A 20,224-nucleotide genomic window follows, 5' to 3' on the forward strand; every position below is an offset into this window, starting at 1 on the left:
TTACACAATCCAACCATTTATTTTAGTTTTCCTCTGCTTGTGACAGTTTTATTTTTACCACCGTGCAAACAAACGTATCCGCTGGTACAATTCATCTAAAAAGGAAATCCTGCGGAAGGATGGTACAAATAGTATAACAAACGTGTCTACGCAGTAGCGGAATCGGTGTTGAGCGGGTTGTCTCGTACGACGAGTGATCATCATTACATGGGGACGTGCTGATTGAGCAAAAACGGATTTTGTCCTAGAGAGTCGGAATAATAATGCTCTATCCATACAGTGTGTGACTAAGAAGGTCTGCAAAGACATTTCCTATGAGATCTAGGGAATATTATCATATTTGAACTGCACTTTGCCTCTTGCTGTAACATGCAAGGAACAAAACCTACTTATTGCGCCCTACAGTCTTTTTAAATGCCGTACTACAACACCATTGAACGAATTACTCGGAGTTTCGTTACGGAGCATAAGAACCGAATGTCGAACATAGTCGAACTCGATTTGAATAACACAGTAATATTGACTATATCTCATTCAATTCCCTTCCAGCAACAGCAAATAAAGCCGCAATTCCTTCTACAGTTTGCAGTCGTAAACTGTGGTTTTGTTGTGGCTCCAATGTTTCATGTAAAAAACGGTCCAAACCAAGTCAGGTACAAATTGTCCATAAAGTACACGTAAGATACGCTTGGCCTACAAATAAAAAAACAAGAACAAACAAACATCTCTCCCTATCGCGAGAGTATAAGGCAGAATGGATATTCATTCAGTGAATGCATTGCAGGGTGAAGAAAACCAAGTGCGATCGGATCGAAATTTCTAAAAAATTTCACCATAGAGTACCGGAAGTTGGCGATCGCACATGAAAAAGCATTTTCTTTCCCCACTTGCAAGTTGCTGAGCATCGTGAGGGAAAATTCGAAGTTTTAACGCTTTTATAAACGATGGTGAAAGCTACCAACTGAAAAACTAATCACAAAAAACACAATCAAGCTAAAGCGATTAAAAGAGAAATAATTTATTAATATGGAATGTTTGTAAATAAAGATTTACTGCAAACCATTCCGCAAAACTAATAGCCAACAAAGTTCTATGTATCAAAGGCACCAACAACATGAAAACGATTAGTTAATCGATCTGAGAAAAATGATTGTAGCAGCGAAATATAATAGTCTCAACCTTGCATCAATTCCACGTCAAAGTCTAGGACACATAAGACTACGGGAAATCTTTAACTTTAAATAATATCTATTCATTTTACACTTTCATTCACATTCATGCTGTAAATAACATGGAACAAAATTCAATCACCATATGTAGTATGGTAATCATAGTGGGTTTTATAGTTTGCTTCATATACGTTCTATAGTATGTTTTAGAATATAGTTAAGACATATATTTTTGCGCACATGTGCGTGTGTTGTAATGTGTATACTTTGTGCACAAATGGTGCTCTATAACAACATTTTAACTAGACTGTCTAATTCGTTCATAATTACGGAAGGAAGTACCAAAACACCTTGAAAACGAATTTCATGCAAATACCAAACGAATAACTTAAAAACATTGACATTTTATGCACATCAACACACAACACGTTATTTTGAATAAAAGCATGGCTGAAACTAAATACAAATAAGTTCAGGAATTTGAAAAAAAAAATAAACGTGCATACTGCGTCAAACTGCATTTCAAAAGCTCAAAACGCACAAAAAATGGTATAATCAGAAATAACGCATTTGAAAAAGCCATTTCAAAACATCTGACCGTTCACTAGCATCGTATCGATTTGTTCGCTTTTGCTGGTAGTTCAGTATATCGGCCATCAATTAACATCAACTCGTTCAATTCCTATCAATTCCTTCGCTATGAAGGATTCAGAACAGCTTGTACATCTTCTAAACTATCAAACAAAAGCAAAAGATTCCGATTTTGAAGGGATAACGAAATTAAGCTTTTCACATGCTCTCATCATCATGGGGAGGATTCGCTATTGCCTAAAGGTTTCACGCGGTACTGGGCGATAATGGCAGGCGACTTGGCGCGATGAATGGAGCTCCAGAATAAATGCCAGCCGGTAGTATTGCCGGTTTTTGGTTTTGCGGGATGAAGGATGACGAACGCTGGATGATTACGAAATGATGCTGCAGCCAGTATGTAAAGCCACGTTCGGTAGTGATGTCGCGAACGGAAACCAAAGAAACCAAAACCGGAATGCAAGGTGAAAGTTAAACAAACAACACACATAGGAAGAGCATTCCACCGTCCGTGGTGTTCGATGACGAGTTGCCGTTCTGACAGGCCTTTTGCTGTTTTTCTTGATGCAATAAGTGCATTTTTCCAGAACAGCCGGCGTAGTAGCGAGCACGGGTACACGCGATGGTGGGGTGAGAGGTTTGGTGAGCTACGTGTATGATTATCGATTCAGCGTATGGAAACATAATGCGTAACGCCCGGTAGAAGCCTACAGGCGATACTTGTCGTCAGCTGCTCGATACCAGCGAGAAGTGTGCTTCGAATTTTACCAAACGATGCACGCGAACGCTTTACTCAGTTCTTACTGACACTCTTCAGCACACCCACAGCACGCCTAGGACCGTGGTCGGTGAGGTCGGGCTGAGGTAAAGGATGTGGAACAGCTTGGTACGAATGAGATTGCTGGTGCTGCTGCTGGTGGTGCTGGTCGCGATTTTCATTACCACCGGATCTCCCTGATGGACCCACCGGGGGTGGAAGGAGATGCACCGGTACCGAGTTGGACTCGATTTTCTTCTTCAACACCCGGAAGGTTTGTGTCATGTTTCGCAGCTGATAGCGCAGGGAGCATGTCATTTCCTTCTGTAGCTGCTGCACCTCCTGGAGATCCTTGCGCAGATTCTGATACTCATTCTTGACCTCCGTCACCGATTCTAGCAGCTCCATGACGGACTCATTCTCCAACGAATCGAGCTCGTTTTCGTCTAAATTGCGCTCGACATCGGTCAGCTTGAGGGCCAGTGTGTCGAGCTGCAATCCTGCCGTGTCCACCTACGAAGCCGGAAGGATATCAAAAGAAGGCGTCAACCGTAACATAAGAGAAAAAAAACAACAAACACTTCACGCAACATGTTCAACCTACGCATTTCTCCAAATCGCACAACGTATTTGAGATCATGATGGCCTCCGTTCGCACTGATGCGAATGTGGTTGAACAAATAATAACAATTTACAAAATATTCACACACATAACATGGTAAAAGAACTAACAAATTTTCCTGTGGGTTTTTTTCTTCGAACCACAAGATGAAAACTAGACGCAGCTTTGCAAAGCTGTCAAACTTTAAAACAAAACGACGAATAAACGGCAGTGTTGCCAACAATCAACATGGCAGCGAAATTGATTTTATGAAATAAATTTGAATATTTTTCAGAGAGGATGAGGGTAATATTTGATTATTTCGAGTTAAATATATGAAACCTTCTGGCTTGCCGACACATATGCGATTGAAACTTTTACAATAAGCTAGATTTTACAATGTAAACAAACAATTCTGTATCTCAAGTATCGACTATAAACGGTTCCTATCCCCACCAGGGATGGGAACAAATGTATTGATTTGTTTTGATCGCAAAGGAAAATGTGTAGGCGAACTATCTACTAGTGCGCTCGAGAACAAAGCGAACATCTTTAGTATTTCCCGGGAGTCGACCATGGTCAAAAATTGATCCGAAGAGAGCAAGAACTTTACTTGAGAATTGTAACACTACGCACTAGGTATGTCCACTGGACGATTTGTTTCGTCCGCCTCGATCGGCAGCACCAGCACGTCCTCCAGCACCCAGATTTCGGCCAACGTGCCCATCTCCAATACGGCCAACAAGTGGAAACGTGAAAGCGATTGCGATGAGTTTGTTGGAGCACGCCGCTCCAAGCACACTGTGGTGGCCTACAAAGAGGCCATCTACGTGTTCGGTGGTGATAATGGCAAAAATATGCTTAACGATTTGATACGGTTCGGCGTAAAGGATAAGTCGTGGGGACGTGCATTCGCGACTGGGACACCGCCCGCCCCAAGGTATCATCATTCGGCCGTTGTCCACGGCACATCGATGTTCGTATTTGGCGGGTACACCGGGGACATCCACTCGAACTCGAACCTGACGAACAAGAACGATCTGTTCGAGTATAACTTCCAGAACGGTCAGTGGACGGAGTGGAAGTTTATCGGACGTACGCCGGTGGCCAGAAGTGCCCATGGGGCCGCGGTTTACGATGGGAAGCTGTGGATCTATGCTGGCTATGATGGTAACGCTCGACTGAACGATATGTGGACAATACGACTTACGGTAAGAAGGTGACATAAATTTTTGGCCACTTTTGGATGAAATATTAAAATATAGTTTATCATTTTTAAAGGGAGAAACGCACCAATGGGAAGAAGTAGAACAGAAAGGCGACCGGCCACCAACGTGTTGCAATTTTCCCGTTGCCGTTGCCCGTGGCTGTATGTACGTGTTTTCCGGCCAAAGTGGTCTCCAAATCACAAACACTCTATTCCAGTTTAACTTCAAAGATAAAACGTAAGCTTATTTGCAAACGAGGGTGATCCATGGCATGAGAATATTAACATTTTTTAACGCTCCTCTAGCTGGCGAAGAATATCTACGGAACACATCCTTCGTGGTGCCCCACCACCCCCAGCTCGACGGTATGGCCACACGATGGTGCATCACGATCGATTTTTGTACGTGTTCGGCGGTGCGGCCGACTCGACCCTTCCGAACGATCTGCACTGCTATGATCTGGACAGTCAAATATGGTCCACCGTAACTCCGGCACCGGAATCTCAAATTCCCAGTGGACGCCTGTTCCACGCGGCCGCCGTAATCGGGGACGCGATGTACATTTTCGGTGGGACCATTGATAACAACGTCCGCAGCGGGGATACGTACCGGTTCCAGTTCTCGAGCTACCCGAAATGTACGCTGCACGACGACTTTGGAAAGTTTCTTCAGAACCGTCAGTTTTGCGATGTCCAGTTCATCGTTGGGACGGAGGAGGTGAAAATCTCGGCCCATATTGCCATGATAGTGGCACGGTCACAATTTTTGAGATCGAAAATTCTGTAAGTTCTTCATGTGTGGAATAATGGGTTAAATTGAGTATAGTACTGTTTTGATTCGTTTTGTAGGGCTGCACGAGATGCAAGGAATTTACATTTTGAAAAACTCTTCGGAACCACTGACGTACCATTGGCGGAGCAGCCAATTTTGGAGGTACAACTACCGGACGCACAACCGGAAGCGTTTGAAATTGTGCTTAACTACATCTACACCGACAGAATTGTTTGTAAGTTCAATGATCAAGAAAAGCAGCCCGTCTTTTGTTAGCAGATTTTTCTACATGCGTTTTCCTCGGTTCCATTTCAGTTAAAGACCCTTTTAGTCATAAGTTAGTGCTGATCATGATGGACGTCTACCAGTTGGCGGTCCAGTTCAACATTCCTCGGCTGGAGCAGCTTTGCGTGCAGTATCTCGAGTTCAAGATCTCCAAATCAAACGTGCTGGATGCACTTTACAACGCAGACCGGATGGGTCTGACGCTCATCAAGGACTACTGTCTCGGGTTTATCGTAAAGGAGGATCATTTCTACAACATCGTCATGTCGGCCGAGTTTGCGGCCCTCGAGAAGTCCCTGATCGTCGAGATTATCCGCAAGCGTCTCAACCCGAGCAAACATACGGCCGACTGTATGCGGTACGACAAAACGATCGGCACCACGCTCGAAAGCGACATGGCGGTATTTCTGAAATCGGGCGGCAAAGAGTTTTGCGACATCAATCTGGTGCTGGAGGAGAAGGTCATTCCGGCGCACAAGTCGATCCTGGCGGCCCGCTGTACCTACTTCCAGGCCATGTTCCGCTCGTTCATGCCGGCCGACAATACGGTCAACATACAGATCGGAGACATTTCGCCCTCGCTCGAGGCGTTCGATTCGCTGCTACGGTATATTTACTACGGTGACACCAAGATGCCGCCGGAGGACTCGCTCTATCTCTTCCAAGCGCCCTGCTTCTACGGGTTCGCGAATAACCGGCTGCAGGCGTTCTGCAAGCACAACCTGGAGAACAACATCACCTATGACAATGTGCTGCAGATACTGGAGGCTTCCGATAAGATGAACGTGCTGGACATCAAGAATTACGCCCTCAAGATGGTGGTGCACAACTTTAGCCAGGTGGCGAAGCTCCCGAAGATGCAGGACCTCTCTCGGGAGCTACTGCTGGACGTGATAATGGCAATCGCCGACATGAAGGTCGAGAACAAGCAACGCATCCACGAAGCGTTCATCAGCCAGTACAACGATATCTGAACCGTTTTGCGCAACTGTTTGCGACCCTGCTCCGCCCGGACTGTGCTCAGTATTTTACTCCTACTCGCCTAACTTCGTAGTGCAATGAAGTAGTATAACAAAACTAATGTTACGCACCTGTACGTTGACTCTATGAAAGCTAATAAAAGTCTATCGATGTTCATATAAATACTACTCATGTCGTTCATTTTTTCTGGCATCATTTCCATGATTCGAAGGATTTAATCCCAGATATAGCTGAAGCTTCAATTTTATATGAATTTTCAGCTATCGTACAAACATTGTTTGTACATTGCTTCACATCAACATTCGTCAAAGTCAACACAAAGTTTTTATATTTCAAAATATTTATTTTCTTATTAAAAAACAAAAAAACACTTATATTACCATCTTTGCACGAATCCTTCTATACAGCGTATCGCTTTCTCCTGCCATCTTAGGCAAAAACTTCTTGTGCCCGTCCATCGATATACACCTATAACATTACTTTGTTGTATTTTCTTGTAACATGAAGCGGGTACACGTAAATAGCTGTTTGGTTCTACAATTCACTAAATACTTTGTATAGCAAAAAAAAATGCTATCTACTCTCTATCTTGGGGGGGTAGAATGTATAAGACTGTTGAAACATGAAAGAATAGTTTCTTAAATTTTAATTTAATCGCATCTATAGAAATAACAAAACTAATCCTATTTTGATGTCGCGTAAGGTTTGAAAAAGCATTTATAGAATGAAATAAACACACACACACACACACACACACACACACTTTTGATAAGAAGTTTTACATTCATCGCGATGTACCAAAGTTGATCGGTTGCAAGAATAAGCACAAGTTGCACTCATTTTTTCAACGATATCGTTACCACAATAGATAGGCACTTTAAAGAAAAAGTTGTTTTGGTGGAAAAATAAATTATCTACAACCGTACTTCAAACCTTGGTCTTTAGAAATCATTCAATTAGATTATACTCTTGTCTTGTTAACATGTTGTACTCTTTCGCCGACGGAACAAGGAAAACCCCTGTTCGGTTAAGGCCCTTCCTGCAGCGCGTGGCCGACTGGAAAAAAGGTTAAGGATACCACGATTACTACCCCGATACATAGGTACGTGATTGTTGGTAAGCTTATTAATTTTTAAACCAGTTGAGAGAACAACGCCTAACTTATTATCATAATAATCAAGAATATCGTACAAAACATCGTTCGAAAAAGTTGTGTTATGCAATAAAATAAATTGTGCTATAAAATTAGTTGAAATTCTCATTAGAAATAAAGAAAGTTACATTTTTCCTTCCAACATATGCACACGCAACTGGAGGATAGAAATGATCCCTCGAAGTTGTTGGAAAAAATATTTTTTTAAATGGTCAAATTTTCTTTTAAGTAATTTAGCGTTTAAATTGCGATGTGGTGTATGATTTTCGCGTTATTGCACACGTGCTTAAATTAGGATGAAAACAATCACTATCATTTTATATCAAAGTAACCATCACCAACGAGCTGTGGAGAGTTACGATTAAAGTAGGCTGAAAATGATAGCGTTGAAGGGATGTGTAGGGTAGTAGATGAAACGATGTACTGAGAAATAGTAAAATGAAATGAATTGCGATTTTTCACAGCCCTGCTTCATCTTGTTGATGCTCAGCGTCCTCCGGAGCGTCCCTTCTAAGCGGTTCTCGTTACTCCCTACGGTCATTGTGTTGTCCGGCGAAGAAGCATCGTGCGTTGCTGGATCGCTGGCTTGGGAGTCTGTTTGCGTTTCTCCACGACCTCACTTGTTCGGACCAGTGTGGCCACGATGGTATCCCGTTTCCGGTGTCTGCAGACTGGAGGAGAGTTGTGCCGCAATGGGTTGGTTTCCGTACTCTGATGCGTAGCCGGGATTCGCTCGAGGGTTGTTGAACTGACGCCAAAATTGTTGTTCAACACAAACTTGGGCTGATGATCCGCGTGAACGCGCGGGTTGGGTTGGTTCGAATAAGATCGGGTCCTCGTATTCATACCATTCGACCTTAGAATTCTTCGTTCTATTGTTAATGTAGGGTTCGGTGGCGTTGAAGGAACCCCGCTCGGTATTGTCGTCTGTACCACGGTTGCCGTGGACGTTTTGCGTCTTTTAGTGGCAATCCGGTTGAACGATGCGACACCTAAAAGTGACCGGGTTTTTGACGGCGTCAGTCCCGACGTTGCATTGCGAATTCTGGGCTTACGGCGGCTGCTGCGTGTTTCGTAGAAGATCGTTATCACACGCGGGGATGGGGCAGATTTTTTCATCGTTCTTGGTTTATTCTCAAACGACGGCACAACGAGAACCTGTTGGGTTGTGCTGGATGCACTGTTCTCCTCGTCACCACTGGCACATCCACTACCGTGTCCGTCACTACCAGAGGGCAAAAGCAATCCTGGAGAGGCGTTTGTTTGCGTACCGGCGTACGAAGAAGATATTTCATTGATCTGTATACGATGCACATCGGGGGATTCTACAAGTTCTTCTATCGCTTCCTCGTTCTCCTCTTCCATGCCAATTTCCTCCGCGGGTTGTTGCAACGTACCCTCTTCATTGTACACATTTGCATACGCAAATTCGCTATCAGATTTCAGTTTCGAACCAGTACCGGTACTGCAACTTGGTTCACATGCAAGCAGATTGTTGTTGGTAGGGTGCCTATAATCATACCGTTCCATTTGATACGACGACGAGGCATGATGGAAATGATGCTGATCATAATGACCTCCAACGTCCTGATGATGATGTTGATACTGGTGCGTCGTATCCAAACCTTGGTACATCCCTTGATGGTACTGATGGTGTGCATCCTCCGTATGCAATGATCTCGATGATGCGCCGCTGCCGTAATGATGCGGAAGCGGATGATGATAGTTGTGAAAGTGCTCAATAATGGCCAAATTTCCACCACTGTAGCATCCCTCCTCCTCCTCGCGTCGATGCTGTGGATGATGGTGGTAGTAAGGGTGTGGCTGCGAGCGCTCCGATTCCACCATGGCCGCATGTAAACGTTCCGATTTGGTTTGCAGATTGGTGAGGGAGTACGTTGAATCCTGTCGCACCAATCCACCACCACTCGTTTCGTCGTCACTTTCCGGCTGGTAGTCAATGAGTGCTTCCTCGTCTGTATCATCGGTGTGCGTTTCGAGGCCTGGCTCGACGCGCGTTGCCCTGTTTTGATACGCCGAGGTGGACGCCCCTTCCTCGTCCGCGGCGTGATGGAACATGCTCGTGTACGAGTGGTCGGTATTTTCGAAGCTTCGGTCCAATAGAGAGTTGTACGATTCAGCAAAACTCGTGTCCCTGTAGGCAAGATCGTGGTCGTATGAGGTAGAGGCACCCGGATGGCAATACTGTTCCGGATGATGATGGTGATCGAGGTGTTGGTGGTCCTGTTGCGGATGATCGCCTGCATATTGCTCTTGATGCATCGATTGCTGTGGTGGTTCATGGTAGTTCCGATGTTGCTGGTAATGCTGCTGCTGATGATGGTGATTGTGGTGATGGTGAAGATAGCGCATGCTTGGCGTATCTGATGGTTCAGCGCGCTGTGCCATCTGCGAAAGAACAGGGACGGCCTCTCCTCTCGTGATGCAATCGAACAGATCAAACATATCACTTCCCGGTGCTCCAGAAGCACTGCGCCACTCGGGTGAAGCGTACTGTATAGAGTCTTTCACTGATTTTAAAACGTCCCTCTTCGGTGGACCCGGTGGATCGAGCATGATAATAACAACCGATGTGTTATCCGCTTTCATGTTGCTACGACTCCACCGTTCTAGGGCTTCATTTACTAGCAGCTTGCTTGGATTTTTCCACTCACTGCCACCTTCCAGGGCGATGCGAATGTTTTCCATCTCGGTGTTACGCACAATCTCCACCGCACTCTTTGGTGAAATCACATTCCACAGACCGTCAGTACCGAAAATGAGACACCTAGAGGAAAAGATTGCATTGGTATGATTATCGATGAAACCATTTTCGCTTACCCAACTACTCACCGAAATTTCTTCGGGTCAATTTCAATGACCGACACATCTGGCATAGGGCTTACAATGAACTCATCCACTGCGGAGTTGTAGCTCCACAAATCACCTAAACTTCGCGCCACGGCCAAGAACGGTATCTCGTCGATCGGTGTACTCCGTCGCACCGGACCCTTATGGCCTATCCGCGGTCTGTTCCATACCACCCGTGGTACACCGGATTTCGTGACCACCTTGCCACCGCAGCTCATGATACGCATCTTCTCGGCGTAACTTTCCGGTTTGTGGTCCTCGGTAAGTGGGCTCGCTACCCACCGTCCATCGTCCTCGTGGGGCGACTCCTTATCCTTCTGGTAGCCGAGCACTATGCCAGAGTCGCCAACGTGACCGATGTATATTTTTCCACGCCTTATAAACGCTATGCTGGCCGTCGTACCAGCGGTACTCGGTAGTCCGGATGATGTTTTTGGCCATTTGTCTTATGTGCGTGAGAGAGAGAGAGGGAGATAAAAGGAAACATTAGCATTTTGCGGGGGCTTGACTTATGCTCAATACGTCTTTTGGCGCCATTTCAAATATGCAAAAATAATAATAAAAACCAGCTGAAAAGTGCAATTTGATTGACATTAGGTTTTCTTGTTCATATAATGCTCATAAGATAACCAACACTAATGTATGTTTAATGCTTGGATCGACGTCGTTGCGCCTGTGTGTGTGCATCAAGGGCTTACGTCAACGAGGCAAAATGAGTGGGAAAATTAAACAACACAAGAAAATACAGGAAAATACACAAAAAATCAATGAAATATCCACCACACTATTCAAACATATTCTTCATTGCTTAGACGGTTGTAATATGTGAATCATCGATGACATAGAAAGAAAACCCCCCCATCACCTCAAGCAAAAAACCGAACTGAACGGAAATGGATTGCATACTGGAAGCAGGGAGGTGCAGAAGGGGTACGCGTTGCCTGCTGCGTTGTTTACCTTGCTCACGCCACATCGAATAGTGGGTCTGGATGTAACCTTCACGTATCGATTTTAACACATCTTCGTCGTTCTCCGACCAGAACTGCTTCTGGCTCACGATGGTATTCATGAGGTGCTCCTTGGCGAACAGGGACGCCTCCGCCCCGCCGTGCCCATCATAGATTCCGAAGAAAGCGTACTCCAGGTTTTGGTCATTCTCCGTTTGCTGGTAGGCGACGGAGAAGTAGTCCTCCTGGTACTTGCGGCCACCGATGGACGTGTGACCCGTCACGCGTAAGTTCACTCCGATAGACATGTGTAATAACTGATTGCACCGTTCCCGTCGGTACCACACGCCAAGAGGGAAAACTTGCTTTTTCGTGTACACAAAAATAGAAAACAGAAACGAGCGACGTACGAAAACTGACTGAGTACAGTAGTGTTGGCAGAATCGGGATTCGGAAGATTCGAAGATTCGATCCCTAGACGGATTCCAAAGATTCGAATCCCAATTGACGGATTCTTAAGATTCGAATCCCATCTGACAGATTCTAAAGATTTGGATCCCATTTGACGGATTCTAAAGACTTGATTCGATTAGGATTCGAATCAGATTTGCATCAACATTTCATGACATGACATAACACTTCTGGCGTATTCATGTGGGTTTTGAGGGGAGGCAAGGTGCATAAATATAGAAGGTGACTTTATGTCGCTTTGGCAGGGGTGCCATATTTGAGAAGTCAAAAGCCCAATCCTTCTCCGATACCTCCCCTCAAACCCCACATGAATACACCAGAAGTGTTATGTCAAGTCAGGAAATGTCATTTTACACTGGACGACTTCACCTTTTAATTTATACACCTTGGAGGGGAGAAATCGGCCAATGAGCGCCGTGGCTCACCAGCTCGGCGGCGTGGGTTCCAATCCCAACCGAGACCGGACCCTCTTCTGAACAAGAGGACTGACTATCCACGTACAACAGGGAAAGAAGTCTCGTAAGCCCTTAACGGGCAGGCATGACCAATAGATCGTTACGCCAAGAAGAAGAAGAAGAAGATCAGCCATGTCTGAGGCGCTATTTGTGAAAAATGTTATCAGAACATTAGACGGCATTAGATGATCATGTATGATATGACGGATTGGGATTCGAATTCGAAGATCCGGATTTCATAATGGGTTTGAATCGAAAAATTCGAATCCATGTAGGGATTCAGTTTCTCCATCACTAGAGTACAGTGTTGCCACTTTTCATGACCTCGTAATGCTGTCGGTATTATTGCGTTTATGCCGTGTAGTTTGTGACTTCACTTCATAACATCAGATGATACTCCGACTCGTGAGGAGTCGGAACAACGTAGTTTTACAACGTAAACATAAGCGGAACAAAATTCAATTCAAAATACGGAAATGGGAAAACAGCTGACATGAAAATGTTTTGGAAAATAGAGACTTTCTCAAAACACCTGAATGTGCTCCATACCATTCTCTATTTAAGGAATCTGATATTGTTTTTTGTTAAAATTTCATCACATTTATTTGTTCAACAGTATAGCACCAACGATAACAATTGAATTATTTCGTTTAACATGAATGATGGATCTATAAACTGTAGTAGAACCCAGTTTTACTGGATGGAATTTAAATTATTTAATCCACTGTATCGACCAAGTGTCCAAAAGTAAACTCTTGCTTAAAATAGAGACCGGCAAAAGACACTGATTGGCGCTGTGATTTAAGTTGATGCTACCCGGCACTTCAACGATGATTCAGCTATTTTGGCTGAATAAACTCTGCTATCTAAACTACAGTGATGTCATAGATGATTGAAAGCTGTTTTTTTGCCTCTTATCCCGTAGTGTGTGGAGATATCATGAAGGGCATAGAGTTAAAGTTGAAACGATACGATCGTTTGATCTTATTTTCTTTTTTAGCTGCCTATGGCGCAAGCTAACATTGCATGTGTACACGTGTTTATAACATCCACATTAGCTTGGCATTGGATTTAAATTGTTCTTCATCGCGTAACGTTACAGTATGTGATTGTCCTTGTACTTCTTCGACCAAGTGCATTCGCTGTTTTCCTTCCACTCCGAGCTTCCCTCTCCTTCTCGGTACTGTTCCTTCTTCCAAACGGGGACGGATTTTTTCAGCTCATCAATGGTGAAGTGTACTGCTTCGAGACTGGACTTTCGATGTGGGGAACTTATTGCTATTACTACCGAAGCTTCCTTCACCGGAACCGTTCCCAATCGATGGTGTATGCCAATGTGTACCACATCTGGCCAGCGGGCACGCACTTCGTCGCACAGGTGGTTCATCGTTTTCATCGCCATCGCCTCGTACGCTTCGTACTGCAGCAGGACGACAGTTTTGCCCTCAAAGTTATCCCTCGTCGTACCAACGAAAAGCGATACTGCACCGCAGCTTTCGTGTGCCACCAGATCGTTCAGGGCACCAACATCCAGCTTATCGAACGTGAGCTTCAGATAATTCATGATCGATTACTTCGGTCCTGCTAGCGTTATCCTCCCGAAATAGGTGGTATTACGGCCAACTCGTCGCCGTTGCGTATGCGGATGGTTTCGCCAAGATCGTCACAATACTGCTCGTTGTGCGCTAGTATGACATTGTTGCGTATGATGGACAGGTTGAACTGATTACATATCAGATCCAGCAGTTCGGAGCACTTGATTTCGGCGTGCGGCACCAGGAAGTCCTCCGCGCTGGATTGCCCTGCAAGCTCACGGGATTTAGCGAAAAATAATATTTTCACTCGTACGGCACTGGAGCTCATATTATGTTAGTGTAAATTGTACGAGCCTCCAATCCAGCACATTCCCGTAGCTTGACCAACCGGAACGACACGATCACGCGAAAAGCACTGCAAAGCAACTGAAGTGAATTGCTGCTAGCAACGGCTCTTAATGTTGAGGTACGGCGCATGGACCATTTTGACGTCCCACTTTGACAGCTTTCATCAATTTTAACAACTTTCTGTTAACAATACCTTTTTGTAACTTAAATTAAATGTTTCAAGACAACCAAGTCATGAAAAATGTGTCTGCACATTTTGTTAGCATAGCTATTAATGAGACATGGTAAATATACAGTGTTGTGTACCAGCAGCATTCGAAGGCCATCATACAATGGTATTACAACATGTTCACGAAGTATATTTACACGAAGTGGAACCGAATAACAATTATTTTATGAAGAAAACCGGAAACAAACTGGAACTTTTCACATCGGAAATGTGTTCAAAAATAAATTGGTAAACAAGTAGCTGTCATTTCCAAGGAAACGTGTTTGTCTCTCACCTGAAGTCCACGGAGCACGTTGACCACGAATCTATCGTCGGTTCTCGCTACTCCATCTCAGTACGCGGTAAACATCTGATCGGTGCGGATCTCGTGGTCTCGCACCTCACGTCGTCTGTTCGTCTGTCCGCCGTGGACTCCTTGTTAGTTTGTCCCTGTTCCGGTGTCCGGGCTTCCCTTGACTTGGGCCGTTTGTTGTGCTTTGTGTTTTAGTATGTACCTACCAGTAGATAGTGATCGGGAAAGCGGCGCCGTAAAACATACATTTTTATTTATTTGGCTTGTTTTGTGAATGGAACCTTTCACCAAAAACTATCACGATTCGAACATCAATCGATGCGTGAAGACTATTATACTAGTTTGTTCGTGCCGCAACAAATTAGTCAACCTTTCTCCAGTTAACAAAAACAAAAAAAAAAACGAGCTACTACACCCTTGAAGAGGGCTGCATGGAATGGAAGAATACTAGCGGAAGAAAACTTTACAATTCCCTTCCCGGCTCGAACAGTGCCAGCCTACGATGGTACTTTTTTCCTCGCCAGGGGCACGGTCATTGCCGTGGTGTGTTTGTGTTTGTCCTTACACACCTGCTTTTGTGTACGTAATCTTTACGTCGTCCTGCCACACCAAAGGCGAACGGCAGGGGCTCAACTGATTGTAGAAAAAAAAATCAAAAAGCCTTATTTCACTGCAAATGTTGGATGAAATATTTCCCCAACTCTTTTTGGGGTCATGGTTGTATCAAATATTTCCGTACGCAAAGTGTGCGTTGCCTTGAACCATCTTAGCAACAAGGATGCATCCTCGTAGCGATAGCTCCGTTCGGCCGGGGACCCTCACAAACACCTAGTTGTTAACACTTTTCGCCGTTGGGTAGTTGAGACACTTTTCCCAGCCTCTGCTCTTCGTGCTGTAGACTGCAGACTCTATACGGCGAACGAGCGAGAGGATTGCCGTCGTGCCGGAAAATCTGCAGTGAACCGAATGCAGCAGCAACCTCTGTGTGCGTCCGTGTCCGTGTGCTAGTGCAGGCAGTACCGGAAGCGCCGGAAGGAACTAAATTTGTAGCCCTATCCATGCAGTCGGCCGTGAGTGGAAACCAAATGTGATTTATTTTAAACCAGAAAATTTCTTATCGCACCCTTTTAGAAATTATTATTTACCTAAATCGTATCCTTTTTAGACATACAAGAACCCAAATTAGTTGTGGCTGTGTGATCACTGTGATCAATTTCTCGTGTATTTGTGTACGTGTATGCGGTGTTGAAAGGAATCAAATCAATCGGCAAAATTTGCGAAAGGTTTTCATTCAATAAACACTAAATTCAGCAGCAGCAGCCTAATCACCAAACTCGCAGAATAAATCGCAAGGGAAAGGTTCCTTATCGTAAGTAGCATGCTTCTGTTTGATAAGCCGCAGTGGTTGGTGTTTGTAAATACAGCAATCACAAACGCGAGCTAATGCCTTACTTTAGCTAGTTCCCATGTAGTCGTACGTTTGTACATTTTTTTATTCTAAACGAATATTAAAATGGGATCAATCAAAAACAAAATTATATTATCCACTCACACTGTACAACCATTTTGCAAAAAAATAAGCTTAAGTGGTAAAATATCCAACGTTACAGGGCATGGCCAATCTCTCCCAACCCCAGTTTCACAAAAAAACCAATCGATTAGCCAACTGCACGCATCCAAAACATACAATGCATGAGGCCATGTGCAGAGCATGCAAAGAACGTTAACACTGTAACCAGCAACTCTAGCAACCGAAACGGCACCATGGGTCGGTTGTTTACTTCGTTACGACTCCGGTAAATCTACCATCGATGAGATGCCAAAATGGTTAGTCAATTTGTGTGTTACATCCCCTTTACCATAGCTGGCCAATCATAGTTTCACGTACCGCAAGCGACACGTTGGGGGCCGATATTGACCTCGATCGATTTGATATTGGTTTTCTTTGATGCATAATAAGGTATGATGAATATGAATGCTCAATTTCCCAGGGTTTGGTCACACACGTGTAAAAATGTAGGCATTGGCAAACCGTTGGTCTGAGGTATATGTTTTAGTTTTCTACCTTTAGTAATATAATCAGCTAAATTAAATCACTGAAAGTGTGAACAACTCTTTGCGCTATGTAGCATTAACGATCAAGAACTTTTTTTTTAAATTGATTCTTTACCACCTTTTTTATTCTATAGGCCAGGTATGACGAGGGGTAGGTTGAAGAAAATAAAACTTCAGCATAAACTATCACCGGGAAAAAAAAACAATTTGTTGGCCCTATATCCTCCAATAATTGGGGCCAATCAATCGCACCAAAGCCTATTAAAATTAAACATCAATCAGTGACGGCATGGTTAACGTTGCTGGCATGCACAAGAAAGCGCCTCAACAGGTCCTTTCGCAAAGAAAAAAGAAAATGACGATTCCCTTCGTACCAATGATAGAAATACTAAAACGCAAGCTGCTCCACTGCCTACGAATACCTACGTCAGAACTGTCAGAGTTAACCGGGAGCGGCGTGTTCGGAAAACCGGAAGGATACGGAATACTGAAGTGGGTGGCATCCATTCCCTATGGACAGGAATTGCTTTTTCACGCAAAAATAATTAAATGTAGCAAACTAATGCACGCTCCCGCTGGTGGATCCGGGTGATTTTAGGAAAGGATAGAAACGTTTTGCCATACAAAAAAAAAGATAAAAAAGAGAAGCATTCCACGGTAGTATAAAGTCTAGCTTGGGCAGGCGGCAATCAACTTATTATTGGCCTACATGGGTACCTTTCTGCCCTGTCCTCACGATCCGCTGGTCTGACTTTGTTTTTATTAATGAGCAAATTCTGCGGCTTGTCCACAACGACAGTTTCTTCGCCAAGTATCGCGTGCATGGGGCCGAGTCTTGCGAGCGTCTAAGGTTCGACGCAAAACTTTCACCCCGGGCGCCCGCTGTCGGCAGATACCGGAATGACACTAACATTCTTCCGGTGCCGGGTCCGTTTGTTGTCGATTCAACAATTTCAAAGCACCCGTGCACCGGATTATGATGTCATTTTTCCACCCCGGCATAACTGTGTGTGTGTGTTTGTGTTTTCACCCCGGTGGAGGGGGCGGAAAATTCTTTAAAGAACTTCGAACCTTCCCTTTGCGCTTCCTTTAAAGGTACGTTTTATGGTATGCCATTATTTCCATCCTGTTTGGCCCGGTGTGGAAGTTCTCGTTAGCGAACGTTGTCGCAGTAAAATGCGAAACGGATGTGGTGATTCGGAAAATTAAAACTCTATCCGTTTTTAACAAGAACGCGAATCACGTGCCGTGTTCGGGACACATTAGTCACCTCGACTGGACGGCACTATTCGCATGGAAGACTAACCAAACCAAGCGCCTCCAAAACTGTCCTGGAGGTTGTTACCCCAGCGAGTTCAAATTCTGATTAAGCTCCATAAACACACGTCCACCGCTTGAGCTGGCTTCCAGATGTCAATTTTCGGTGACAAGTGGCTCCCAGGAGGGATTCGGTTATTTTCTACGTAATCCAGCGGAAATATGTACCCTTCCTAGATCAACCCCTCCTTGCTAAGTCGGGATCAAAGCGCACCCCGGAGGCCGAACGTGTGGCTAATTTACCGGAAACCGGTGCGGTCGGACCGAAAATCGATACGCATTAAAACTGCATCGGCCTTTATTTATCTTCCTTCTTTCCCCGGCGCCGCAGGATATCAGTAAGTCCGGCGAGAAGGCACACGTGAAAGGATGGCAGTTTGGCTCGTGCTCAAGCGCTGGTTAGTGCGCTACGGTTGTGTTTGGTCCGCTTGTCCTTGGACTTTATCTGACGTGGTCATCTTCTTTTTTCGTTTTGGTTGGAGACACGTGTTTGGCGTTCTGTTTTTGCTTTGTATCTTTTTCGTGTGATTTTTTTTTAGTGACTAAACAAATCAAGTTTAGTATAAAACCATGTATGTATGTATAAACCAGACTTCAACTACTTCGGGCTACACTAAACTTATCATGCCTTTTTGAAAAAAGATTTGACTTTTGTTTTGTTATATCGTGTACAATACTAAAAGTCTGCACAGTCTACCCATATGATATCCTTTAAACATAGTTACAGTATATTTGTGATATTAAGATCAGTATTGAAAGATAGGAATAATAAGAAGCTATTGTTGAATAGAATTAATGGTTAGCGGTTTAATAAAATCGTTTCTGTCTCAAATGTTTTCGGCTTTGGGTGAAATTGTTTATCTTGTAGAAATAATGCTCCTGCATAATGCTGGTAATTTTCATAACTATCTTCATTTGCGTGCTGACTTGGCCATCACGCACCTTCGCTTTTCGTGCCGAAAAAAGACATTGCGATTGTGATGGAGTTAAGCTGTCGTCAACATTTTCTAGTGACAAGTTTCCCGCGTCGGTCAAGCAGGGTGCCTTCTTATTGCAGTCTCCCCTGTCAACACTATTCACCTACCTGCAACCCAGGATGACTCACTCACCACAACAAGCGAAAGGAAACCTGCACTAATACTCGGTGTATCCTTTCAGTAACTGACTTGCTACCGGTCAAGCCATTAGCGCCATGTTCGGTTCCTAGGGTCCGAAGGACAACCACCTCCGGCAAGGTCATTCAATATTTCCTGAAGCGGCCGAGTGGCGAGTTTCGAACAAAAACAAATCCACAAAAAAACACAATCGAACGATAACGACATTTCCATCTTAGTTTCTGCGTCACAATCAATCGATCTGCCACCATGGGAGCGGTGTTTGAAGGAAAAGAATGAGGACACGAAGGACCCCATCTCCAAATGGAAGGCCTATCGAAACCATCGGGACCATTTTCGTGGACGTGCACGTCAATTTGCCATTAAGGTGATAAAAGAAAATGTGCGTCTCGATGTTTGTTGTGGCGGAAGGGATCGAGCTGTGCCGGAATGCAGAGTATTCGTGGTGACGCTGTAGGGGGGTTCTTTCATTCTGTCGTGTCGATAGTGTCACAAAAATACACTAGCAAACATTATTAACATACACTGCCTGCGAGCGGTGCCCGTCGAATGTCACAACATATATCATAAGGGTTTATGAAGTCGTTTTTATGTCCTTACACTATTTTTATTTCGTATCCCAGAAGTGTTCCAATGAACCTCGCACCCCGAGCACTGGTGTAGGTCCCGCAGGAGCACACTCATTTTCCCGGTTCGTTTTATTTGCCGCGTTCTGGATGCATGTTTACCGGTGCTAACGTATGCTAATCCAAAGCCTCACGAAGGACAATGTTTGATGCTTCTTCACAACATAAATATGGTTGCACTCCGAATCCGAATGGTACCGACCTGAATCGCAACCTACGCCAACAAAGTTTTCCCCGCGATTTCCCGCTTTCGATAAAGCACACTCGTAAAGATGCTCCCAGATTACTGCCGGAAGGACTCAGGGCCGGCCAAATGGGGACAACGATAGTTTTCCCAGCGCGGAATGTTCGGGTTAGGAGGCTACCAATGCAAAGTGTTGAAACTAAAAGTAACAAACAACCAGACAAAGACGAAGAAGAAACCCCAGTCCGATGACGCAAAACACGATA

General features: G+C 44.4%; 5 protein-coding genes across 5 annotated transcripts; 1 reads left to right on the forward strand and 4 right to left on the reverse strand.

Annotated features, from left to right (window-relative positions):
* Nucleotides 1–1,753: 1,753 nt before the first annotated feature.
* Nucleotides 1,754–3,261, reverse strand: LOC131287420 (uncharacterized). The gene is made up of 2 exons (XM_058316469.1): nucleotides 3,119–3,261; nucleotides 1,754–3,027 (listed from the first exon to the last, which is right to left on the reverse strand). The coding sequence occupies exons 1-2, from the start codon at nucleotides 3,152–3,154 to the stop codon at nucleotides 2,551–2,553; spliced, it is 513 nt and encodes a 170-aa protein (XP_058172452.1). The 5' UTR covers nucleotides 3,155–3,261; the 3' UTR covers nucleotides 1,754–2,550.
* A 407-nt stretch (nucleotides 3,262–3,668) lies between these two features.
* LOC131286335 (leucine-zipper-like transcriptional regulator 1 homolog) lies at nucleotides 3,669–6,512 on the forward strand. Its single transcript, XM_058315273.1, has 5 exons — nucleotides 3,669–4,326; nucleotides 4,397–4,560; nucleotides 4,629–5,105; nucleotides 5,172–5,329; nucleotides 5,410–6,512. The coding sequence occupies exons 1-5, from the start codon at nucleotides 3,757–3,759 to the stop codon at nucleotides 6,351–6,353; spliced, it is 2,313 nt and encodes a 770-aa protein (XP_058171256.1). The 5' UTR covers nucleotides 3,669–3,756; the 3' UTR covers nucleotides 6,354–6,512.
* Nucleotides 6,513–8,129: 1,617 nt separating this feature from the next.
* On the reverse strand, nucleotides 8,130–11,639 carry LOC131289763 (uncharacterized). Its single transcript, XM_058319071.1, has 4 exons — nucleotides 11,342–11,639; nucleotides 10,367–10,829; nucleotides 8,362–10,301; nucleotides 8,130–8,296 (listed from the first exon to the last, which is right to left on the reverse strand). Exons 1-4 carry the CDS (start codon nucleotides 11,637–11,639, stop codon nucleotides 8,130–8,132), a joined length of 2,868 nt encoding a protein of 955 aa, XP_058175054.1.
* A 1,445-nt stretch (nucleotides 11,640–13,084) lies between these two features.
* Nucleotides 13,085–13,821, reverse strand: LOC131287176 (molybdopterin synthase catalytic subunit). The gene has a single exon (XM_058316201.1). The coding sequence runs from the start codon at nucleotides 13,819–13,821 to the stop codon at nucleotides 13,354–13,356; it is 468 nt and encodes a 155-aa protein (XP_058172184.1). The 3' UTR covers nucleotides 13,085–13,353.
* Nucleotides 13,822–13,847: 26 nt separating this feature from the next.
* Nucleotides 13,848–14,200, reverse strand: LOC131287177 (molybdopterin synthase sulfur carrier subunit). Its single transcript, XM_058316202.1, has one exon. It carries the CDS (start codon nucleotides 14,118–14,120, stop codon nucleotides 13,848–13,850), a length of 273 nt encoding a protein of 90 aa, XP_058172185.1. The 5' UTR covers nucleotides 14,121–14,200.
* Nucleotides 14,201–20,224: the final 6,024 nt, after the last annotated feature.

Source organism: Anopheles ziemanni, chromosome 3 (genome assembly GCF_943734765.1).
Source record: "Anopheles ziemanni chromosome 3, idAnoZiCoDA_A2_x.2, whole genome shotgun sequence".
Taxonomy (NCBI): domain Eukaryota; kingdom Metazoa; phylum Arthropoda; class Insecta; order Diptera; family Culicidae; genus Anopheles; species Anopheles ziemanni.

What these genes read in the sequence shown, in the direction of transcription:
- LOC131286335 (XM_058315273.1), top strand. Translation starts at nt 3,757, where the DNA reads ATGTCCACTGGACGATTTGTTTCGTCCGCCTCGATCGGCAGCACCAGC. An exon ending in TTTTTGAGATCGAAAATTCT is followed by an intron (nt 5,106 to 5,171) that starts GTAAGTTCTTCA and finishes TTCGTTTTGTAG; the next exon opens with GGCTGCACGAGATGCAAGGA. An exon ending in CTACACCGACAGAATTGTTT is followed by an intron (nt 5,330 to 5,409) that starts GTAAGTTCAATG and finishes GTTCCATTTCAG; the next exon opens with TTAAAGACCCTTTTAGTCAT.
- LOC131287176 (XM_058316201.1), bottom strand. Translation starts at nt 13,821, where the DNA reads ATGAATTATCTGAAGCTCACGTTCGATAAGCTGGATGTTGGTGCCCTG.
- LOC131287420 (XM_058316469.1), bottom strand. Translation starts at nt 3,154, where the DNA reads ATGATCTCAAATACGTTGTGCGATTTGGAGAAATGC. An exon ending in TGTGCGATTTGGAGAAATGC is followed by an intron (nt 3,028 to 3,118) that starts GTAGGTTGAACA and finishes CCGGCTTCGTAG; the next exon opens with GTGGACACGGCAGGATTGCA.
- LOC131287177 (XM_058316202.1), bottom strand. Translation starts at nt 14,120, where the DNA reads ATGAGCTCCAGTGCCGTACGAGTGAAAATATTATTTTTCGCTAAATCC.
- LOC131289763 (XM_058319071.1), bottom strand. Translation starts at nt 11,639, where the DNA reads ATGTCTATCGGAGTGAACTTACGCGTGACGGGTCACACGTCCATCGGT. An exon ending in ATTGACCCGAAGAAATTTCG is followed by an intron (nt 10,302 to 10,366) that starts GTGAGTAGTTGG and finishes CTTTTCCTCTAG; the next exon opens with GTGTCTCATTTTCGGTACTG. An exon ending in AAGAATTCTAAGGTCGAATG is followed by an intron (nt 8,297 to 8,361) that starts GTATGAATACGA and finishes GCGGATCATCAG; the next exon opens with CCCAAGTTTGTGTTGAACAA.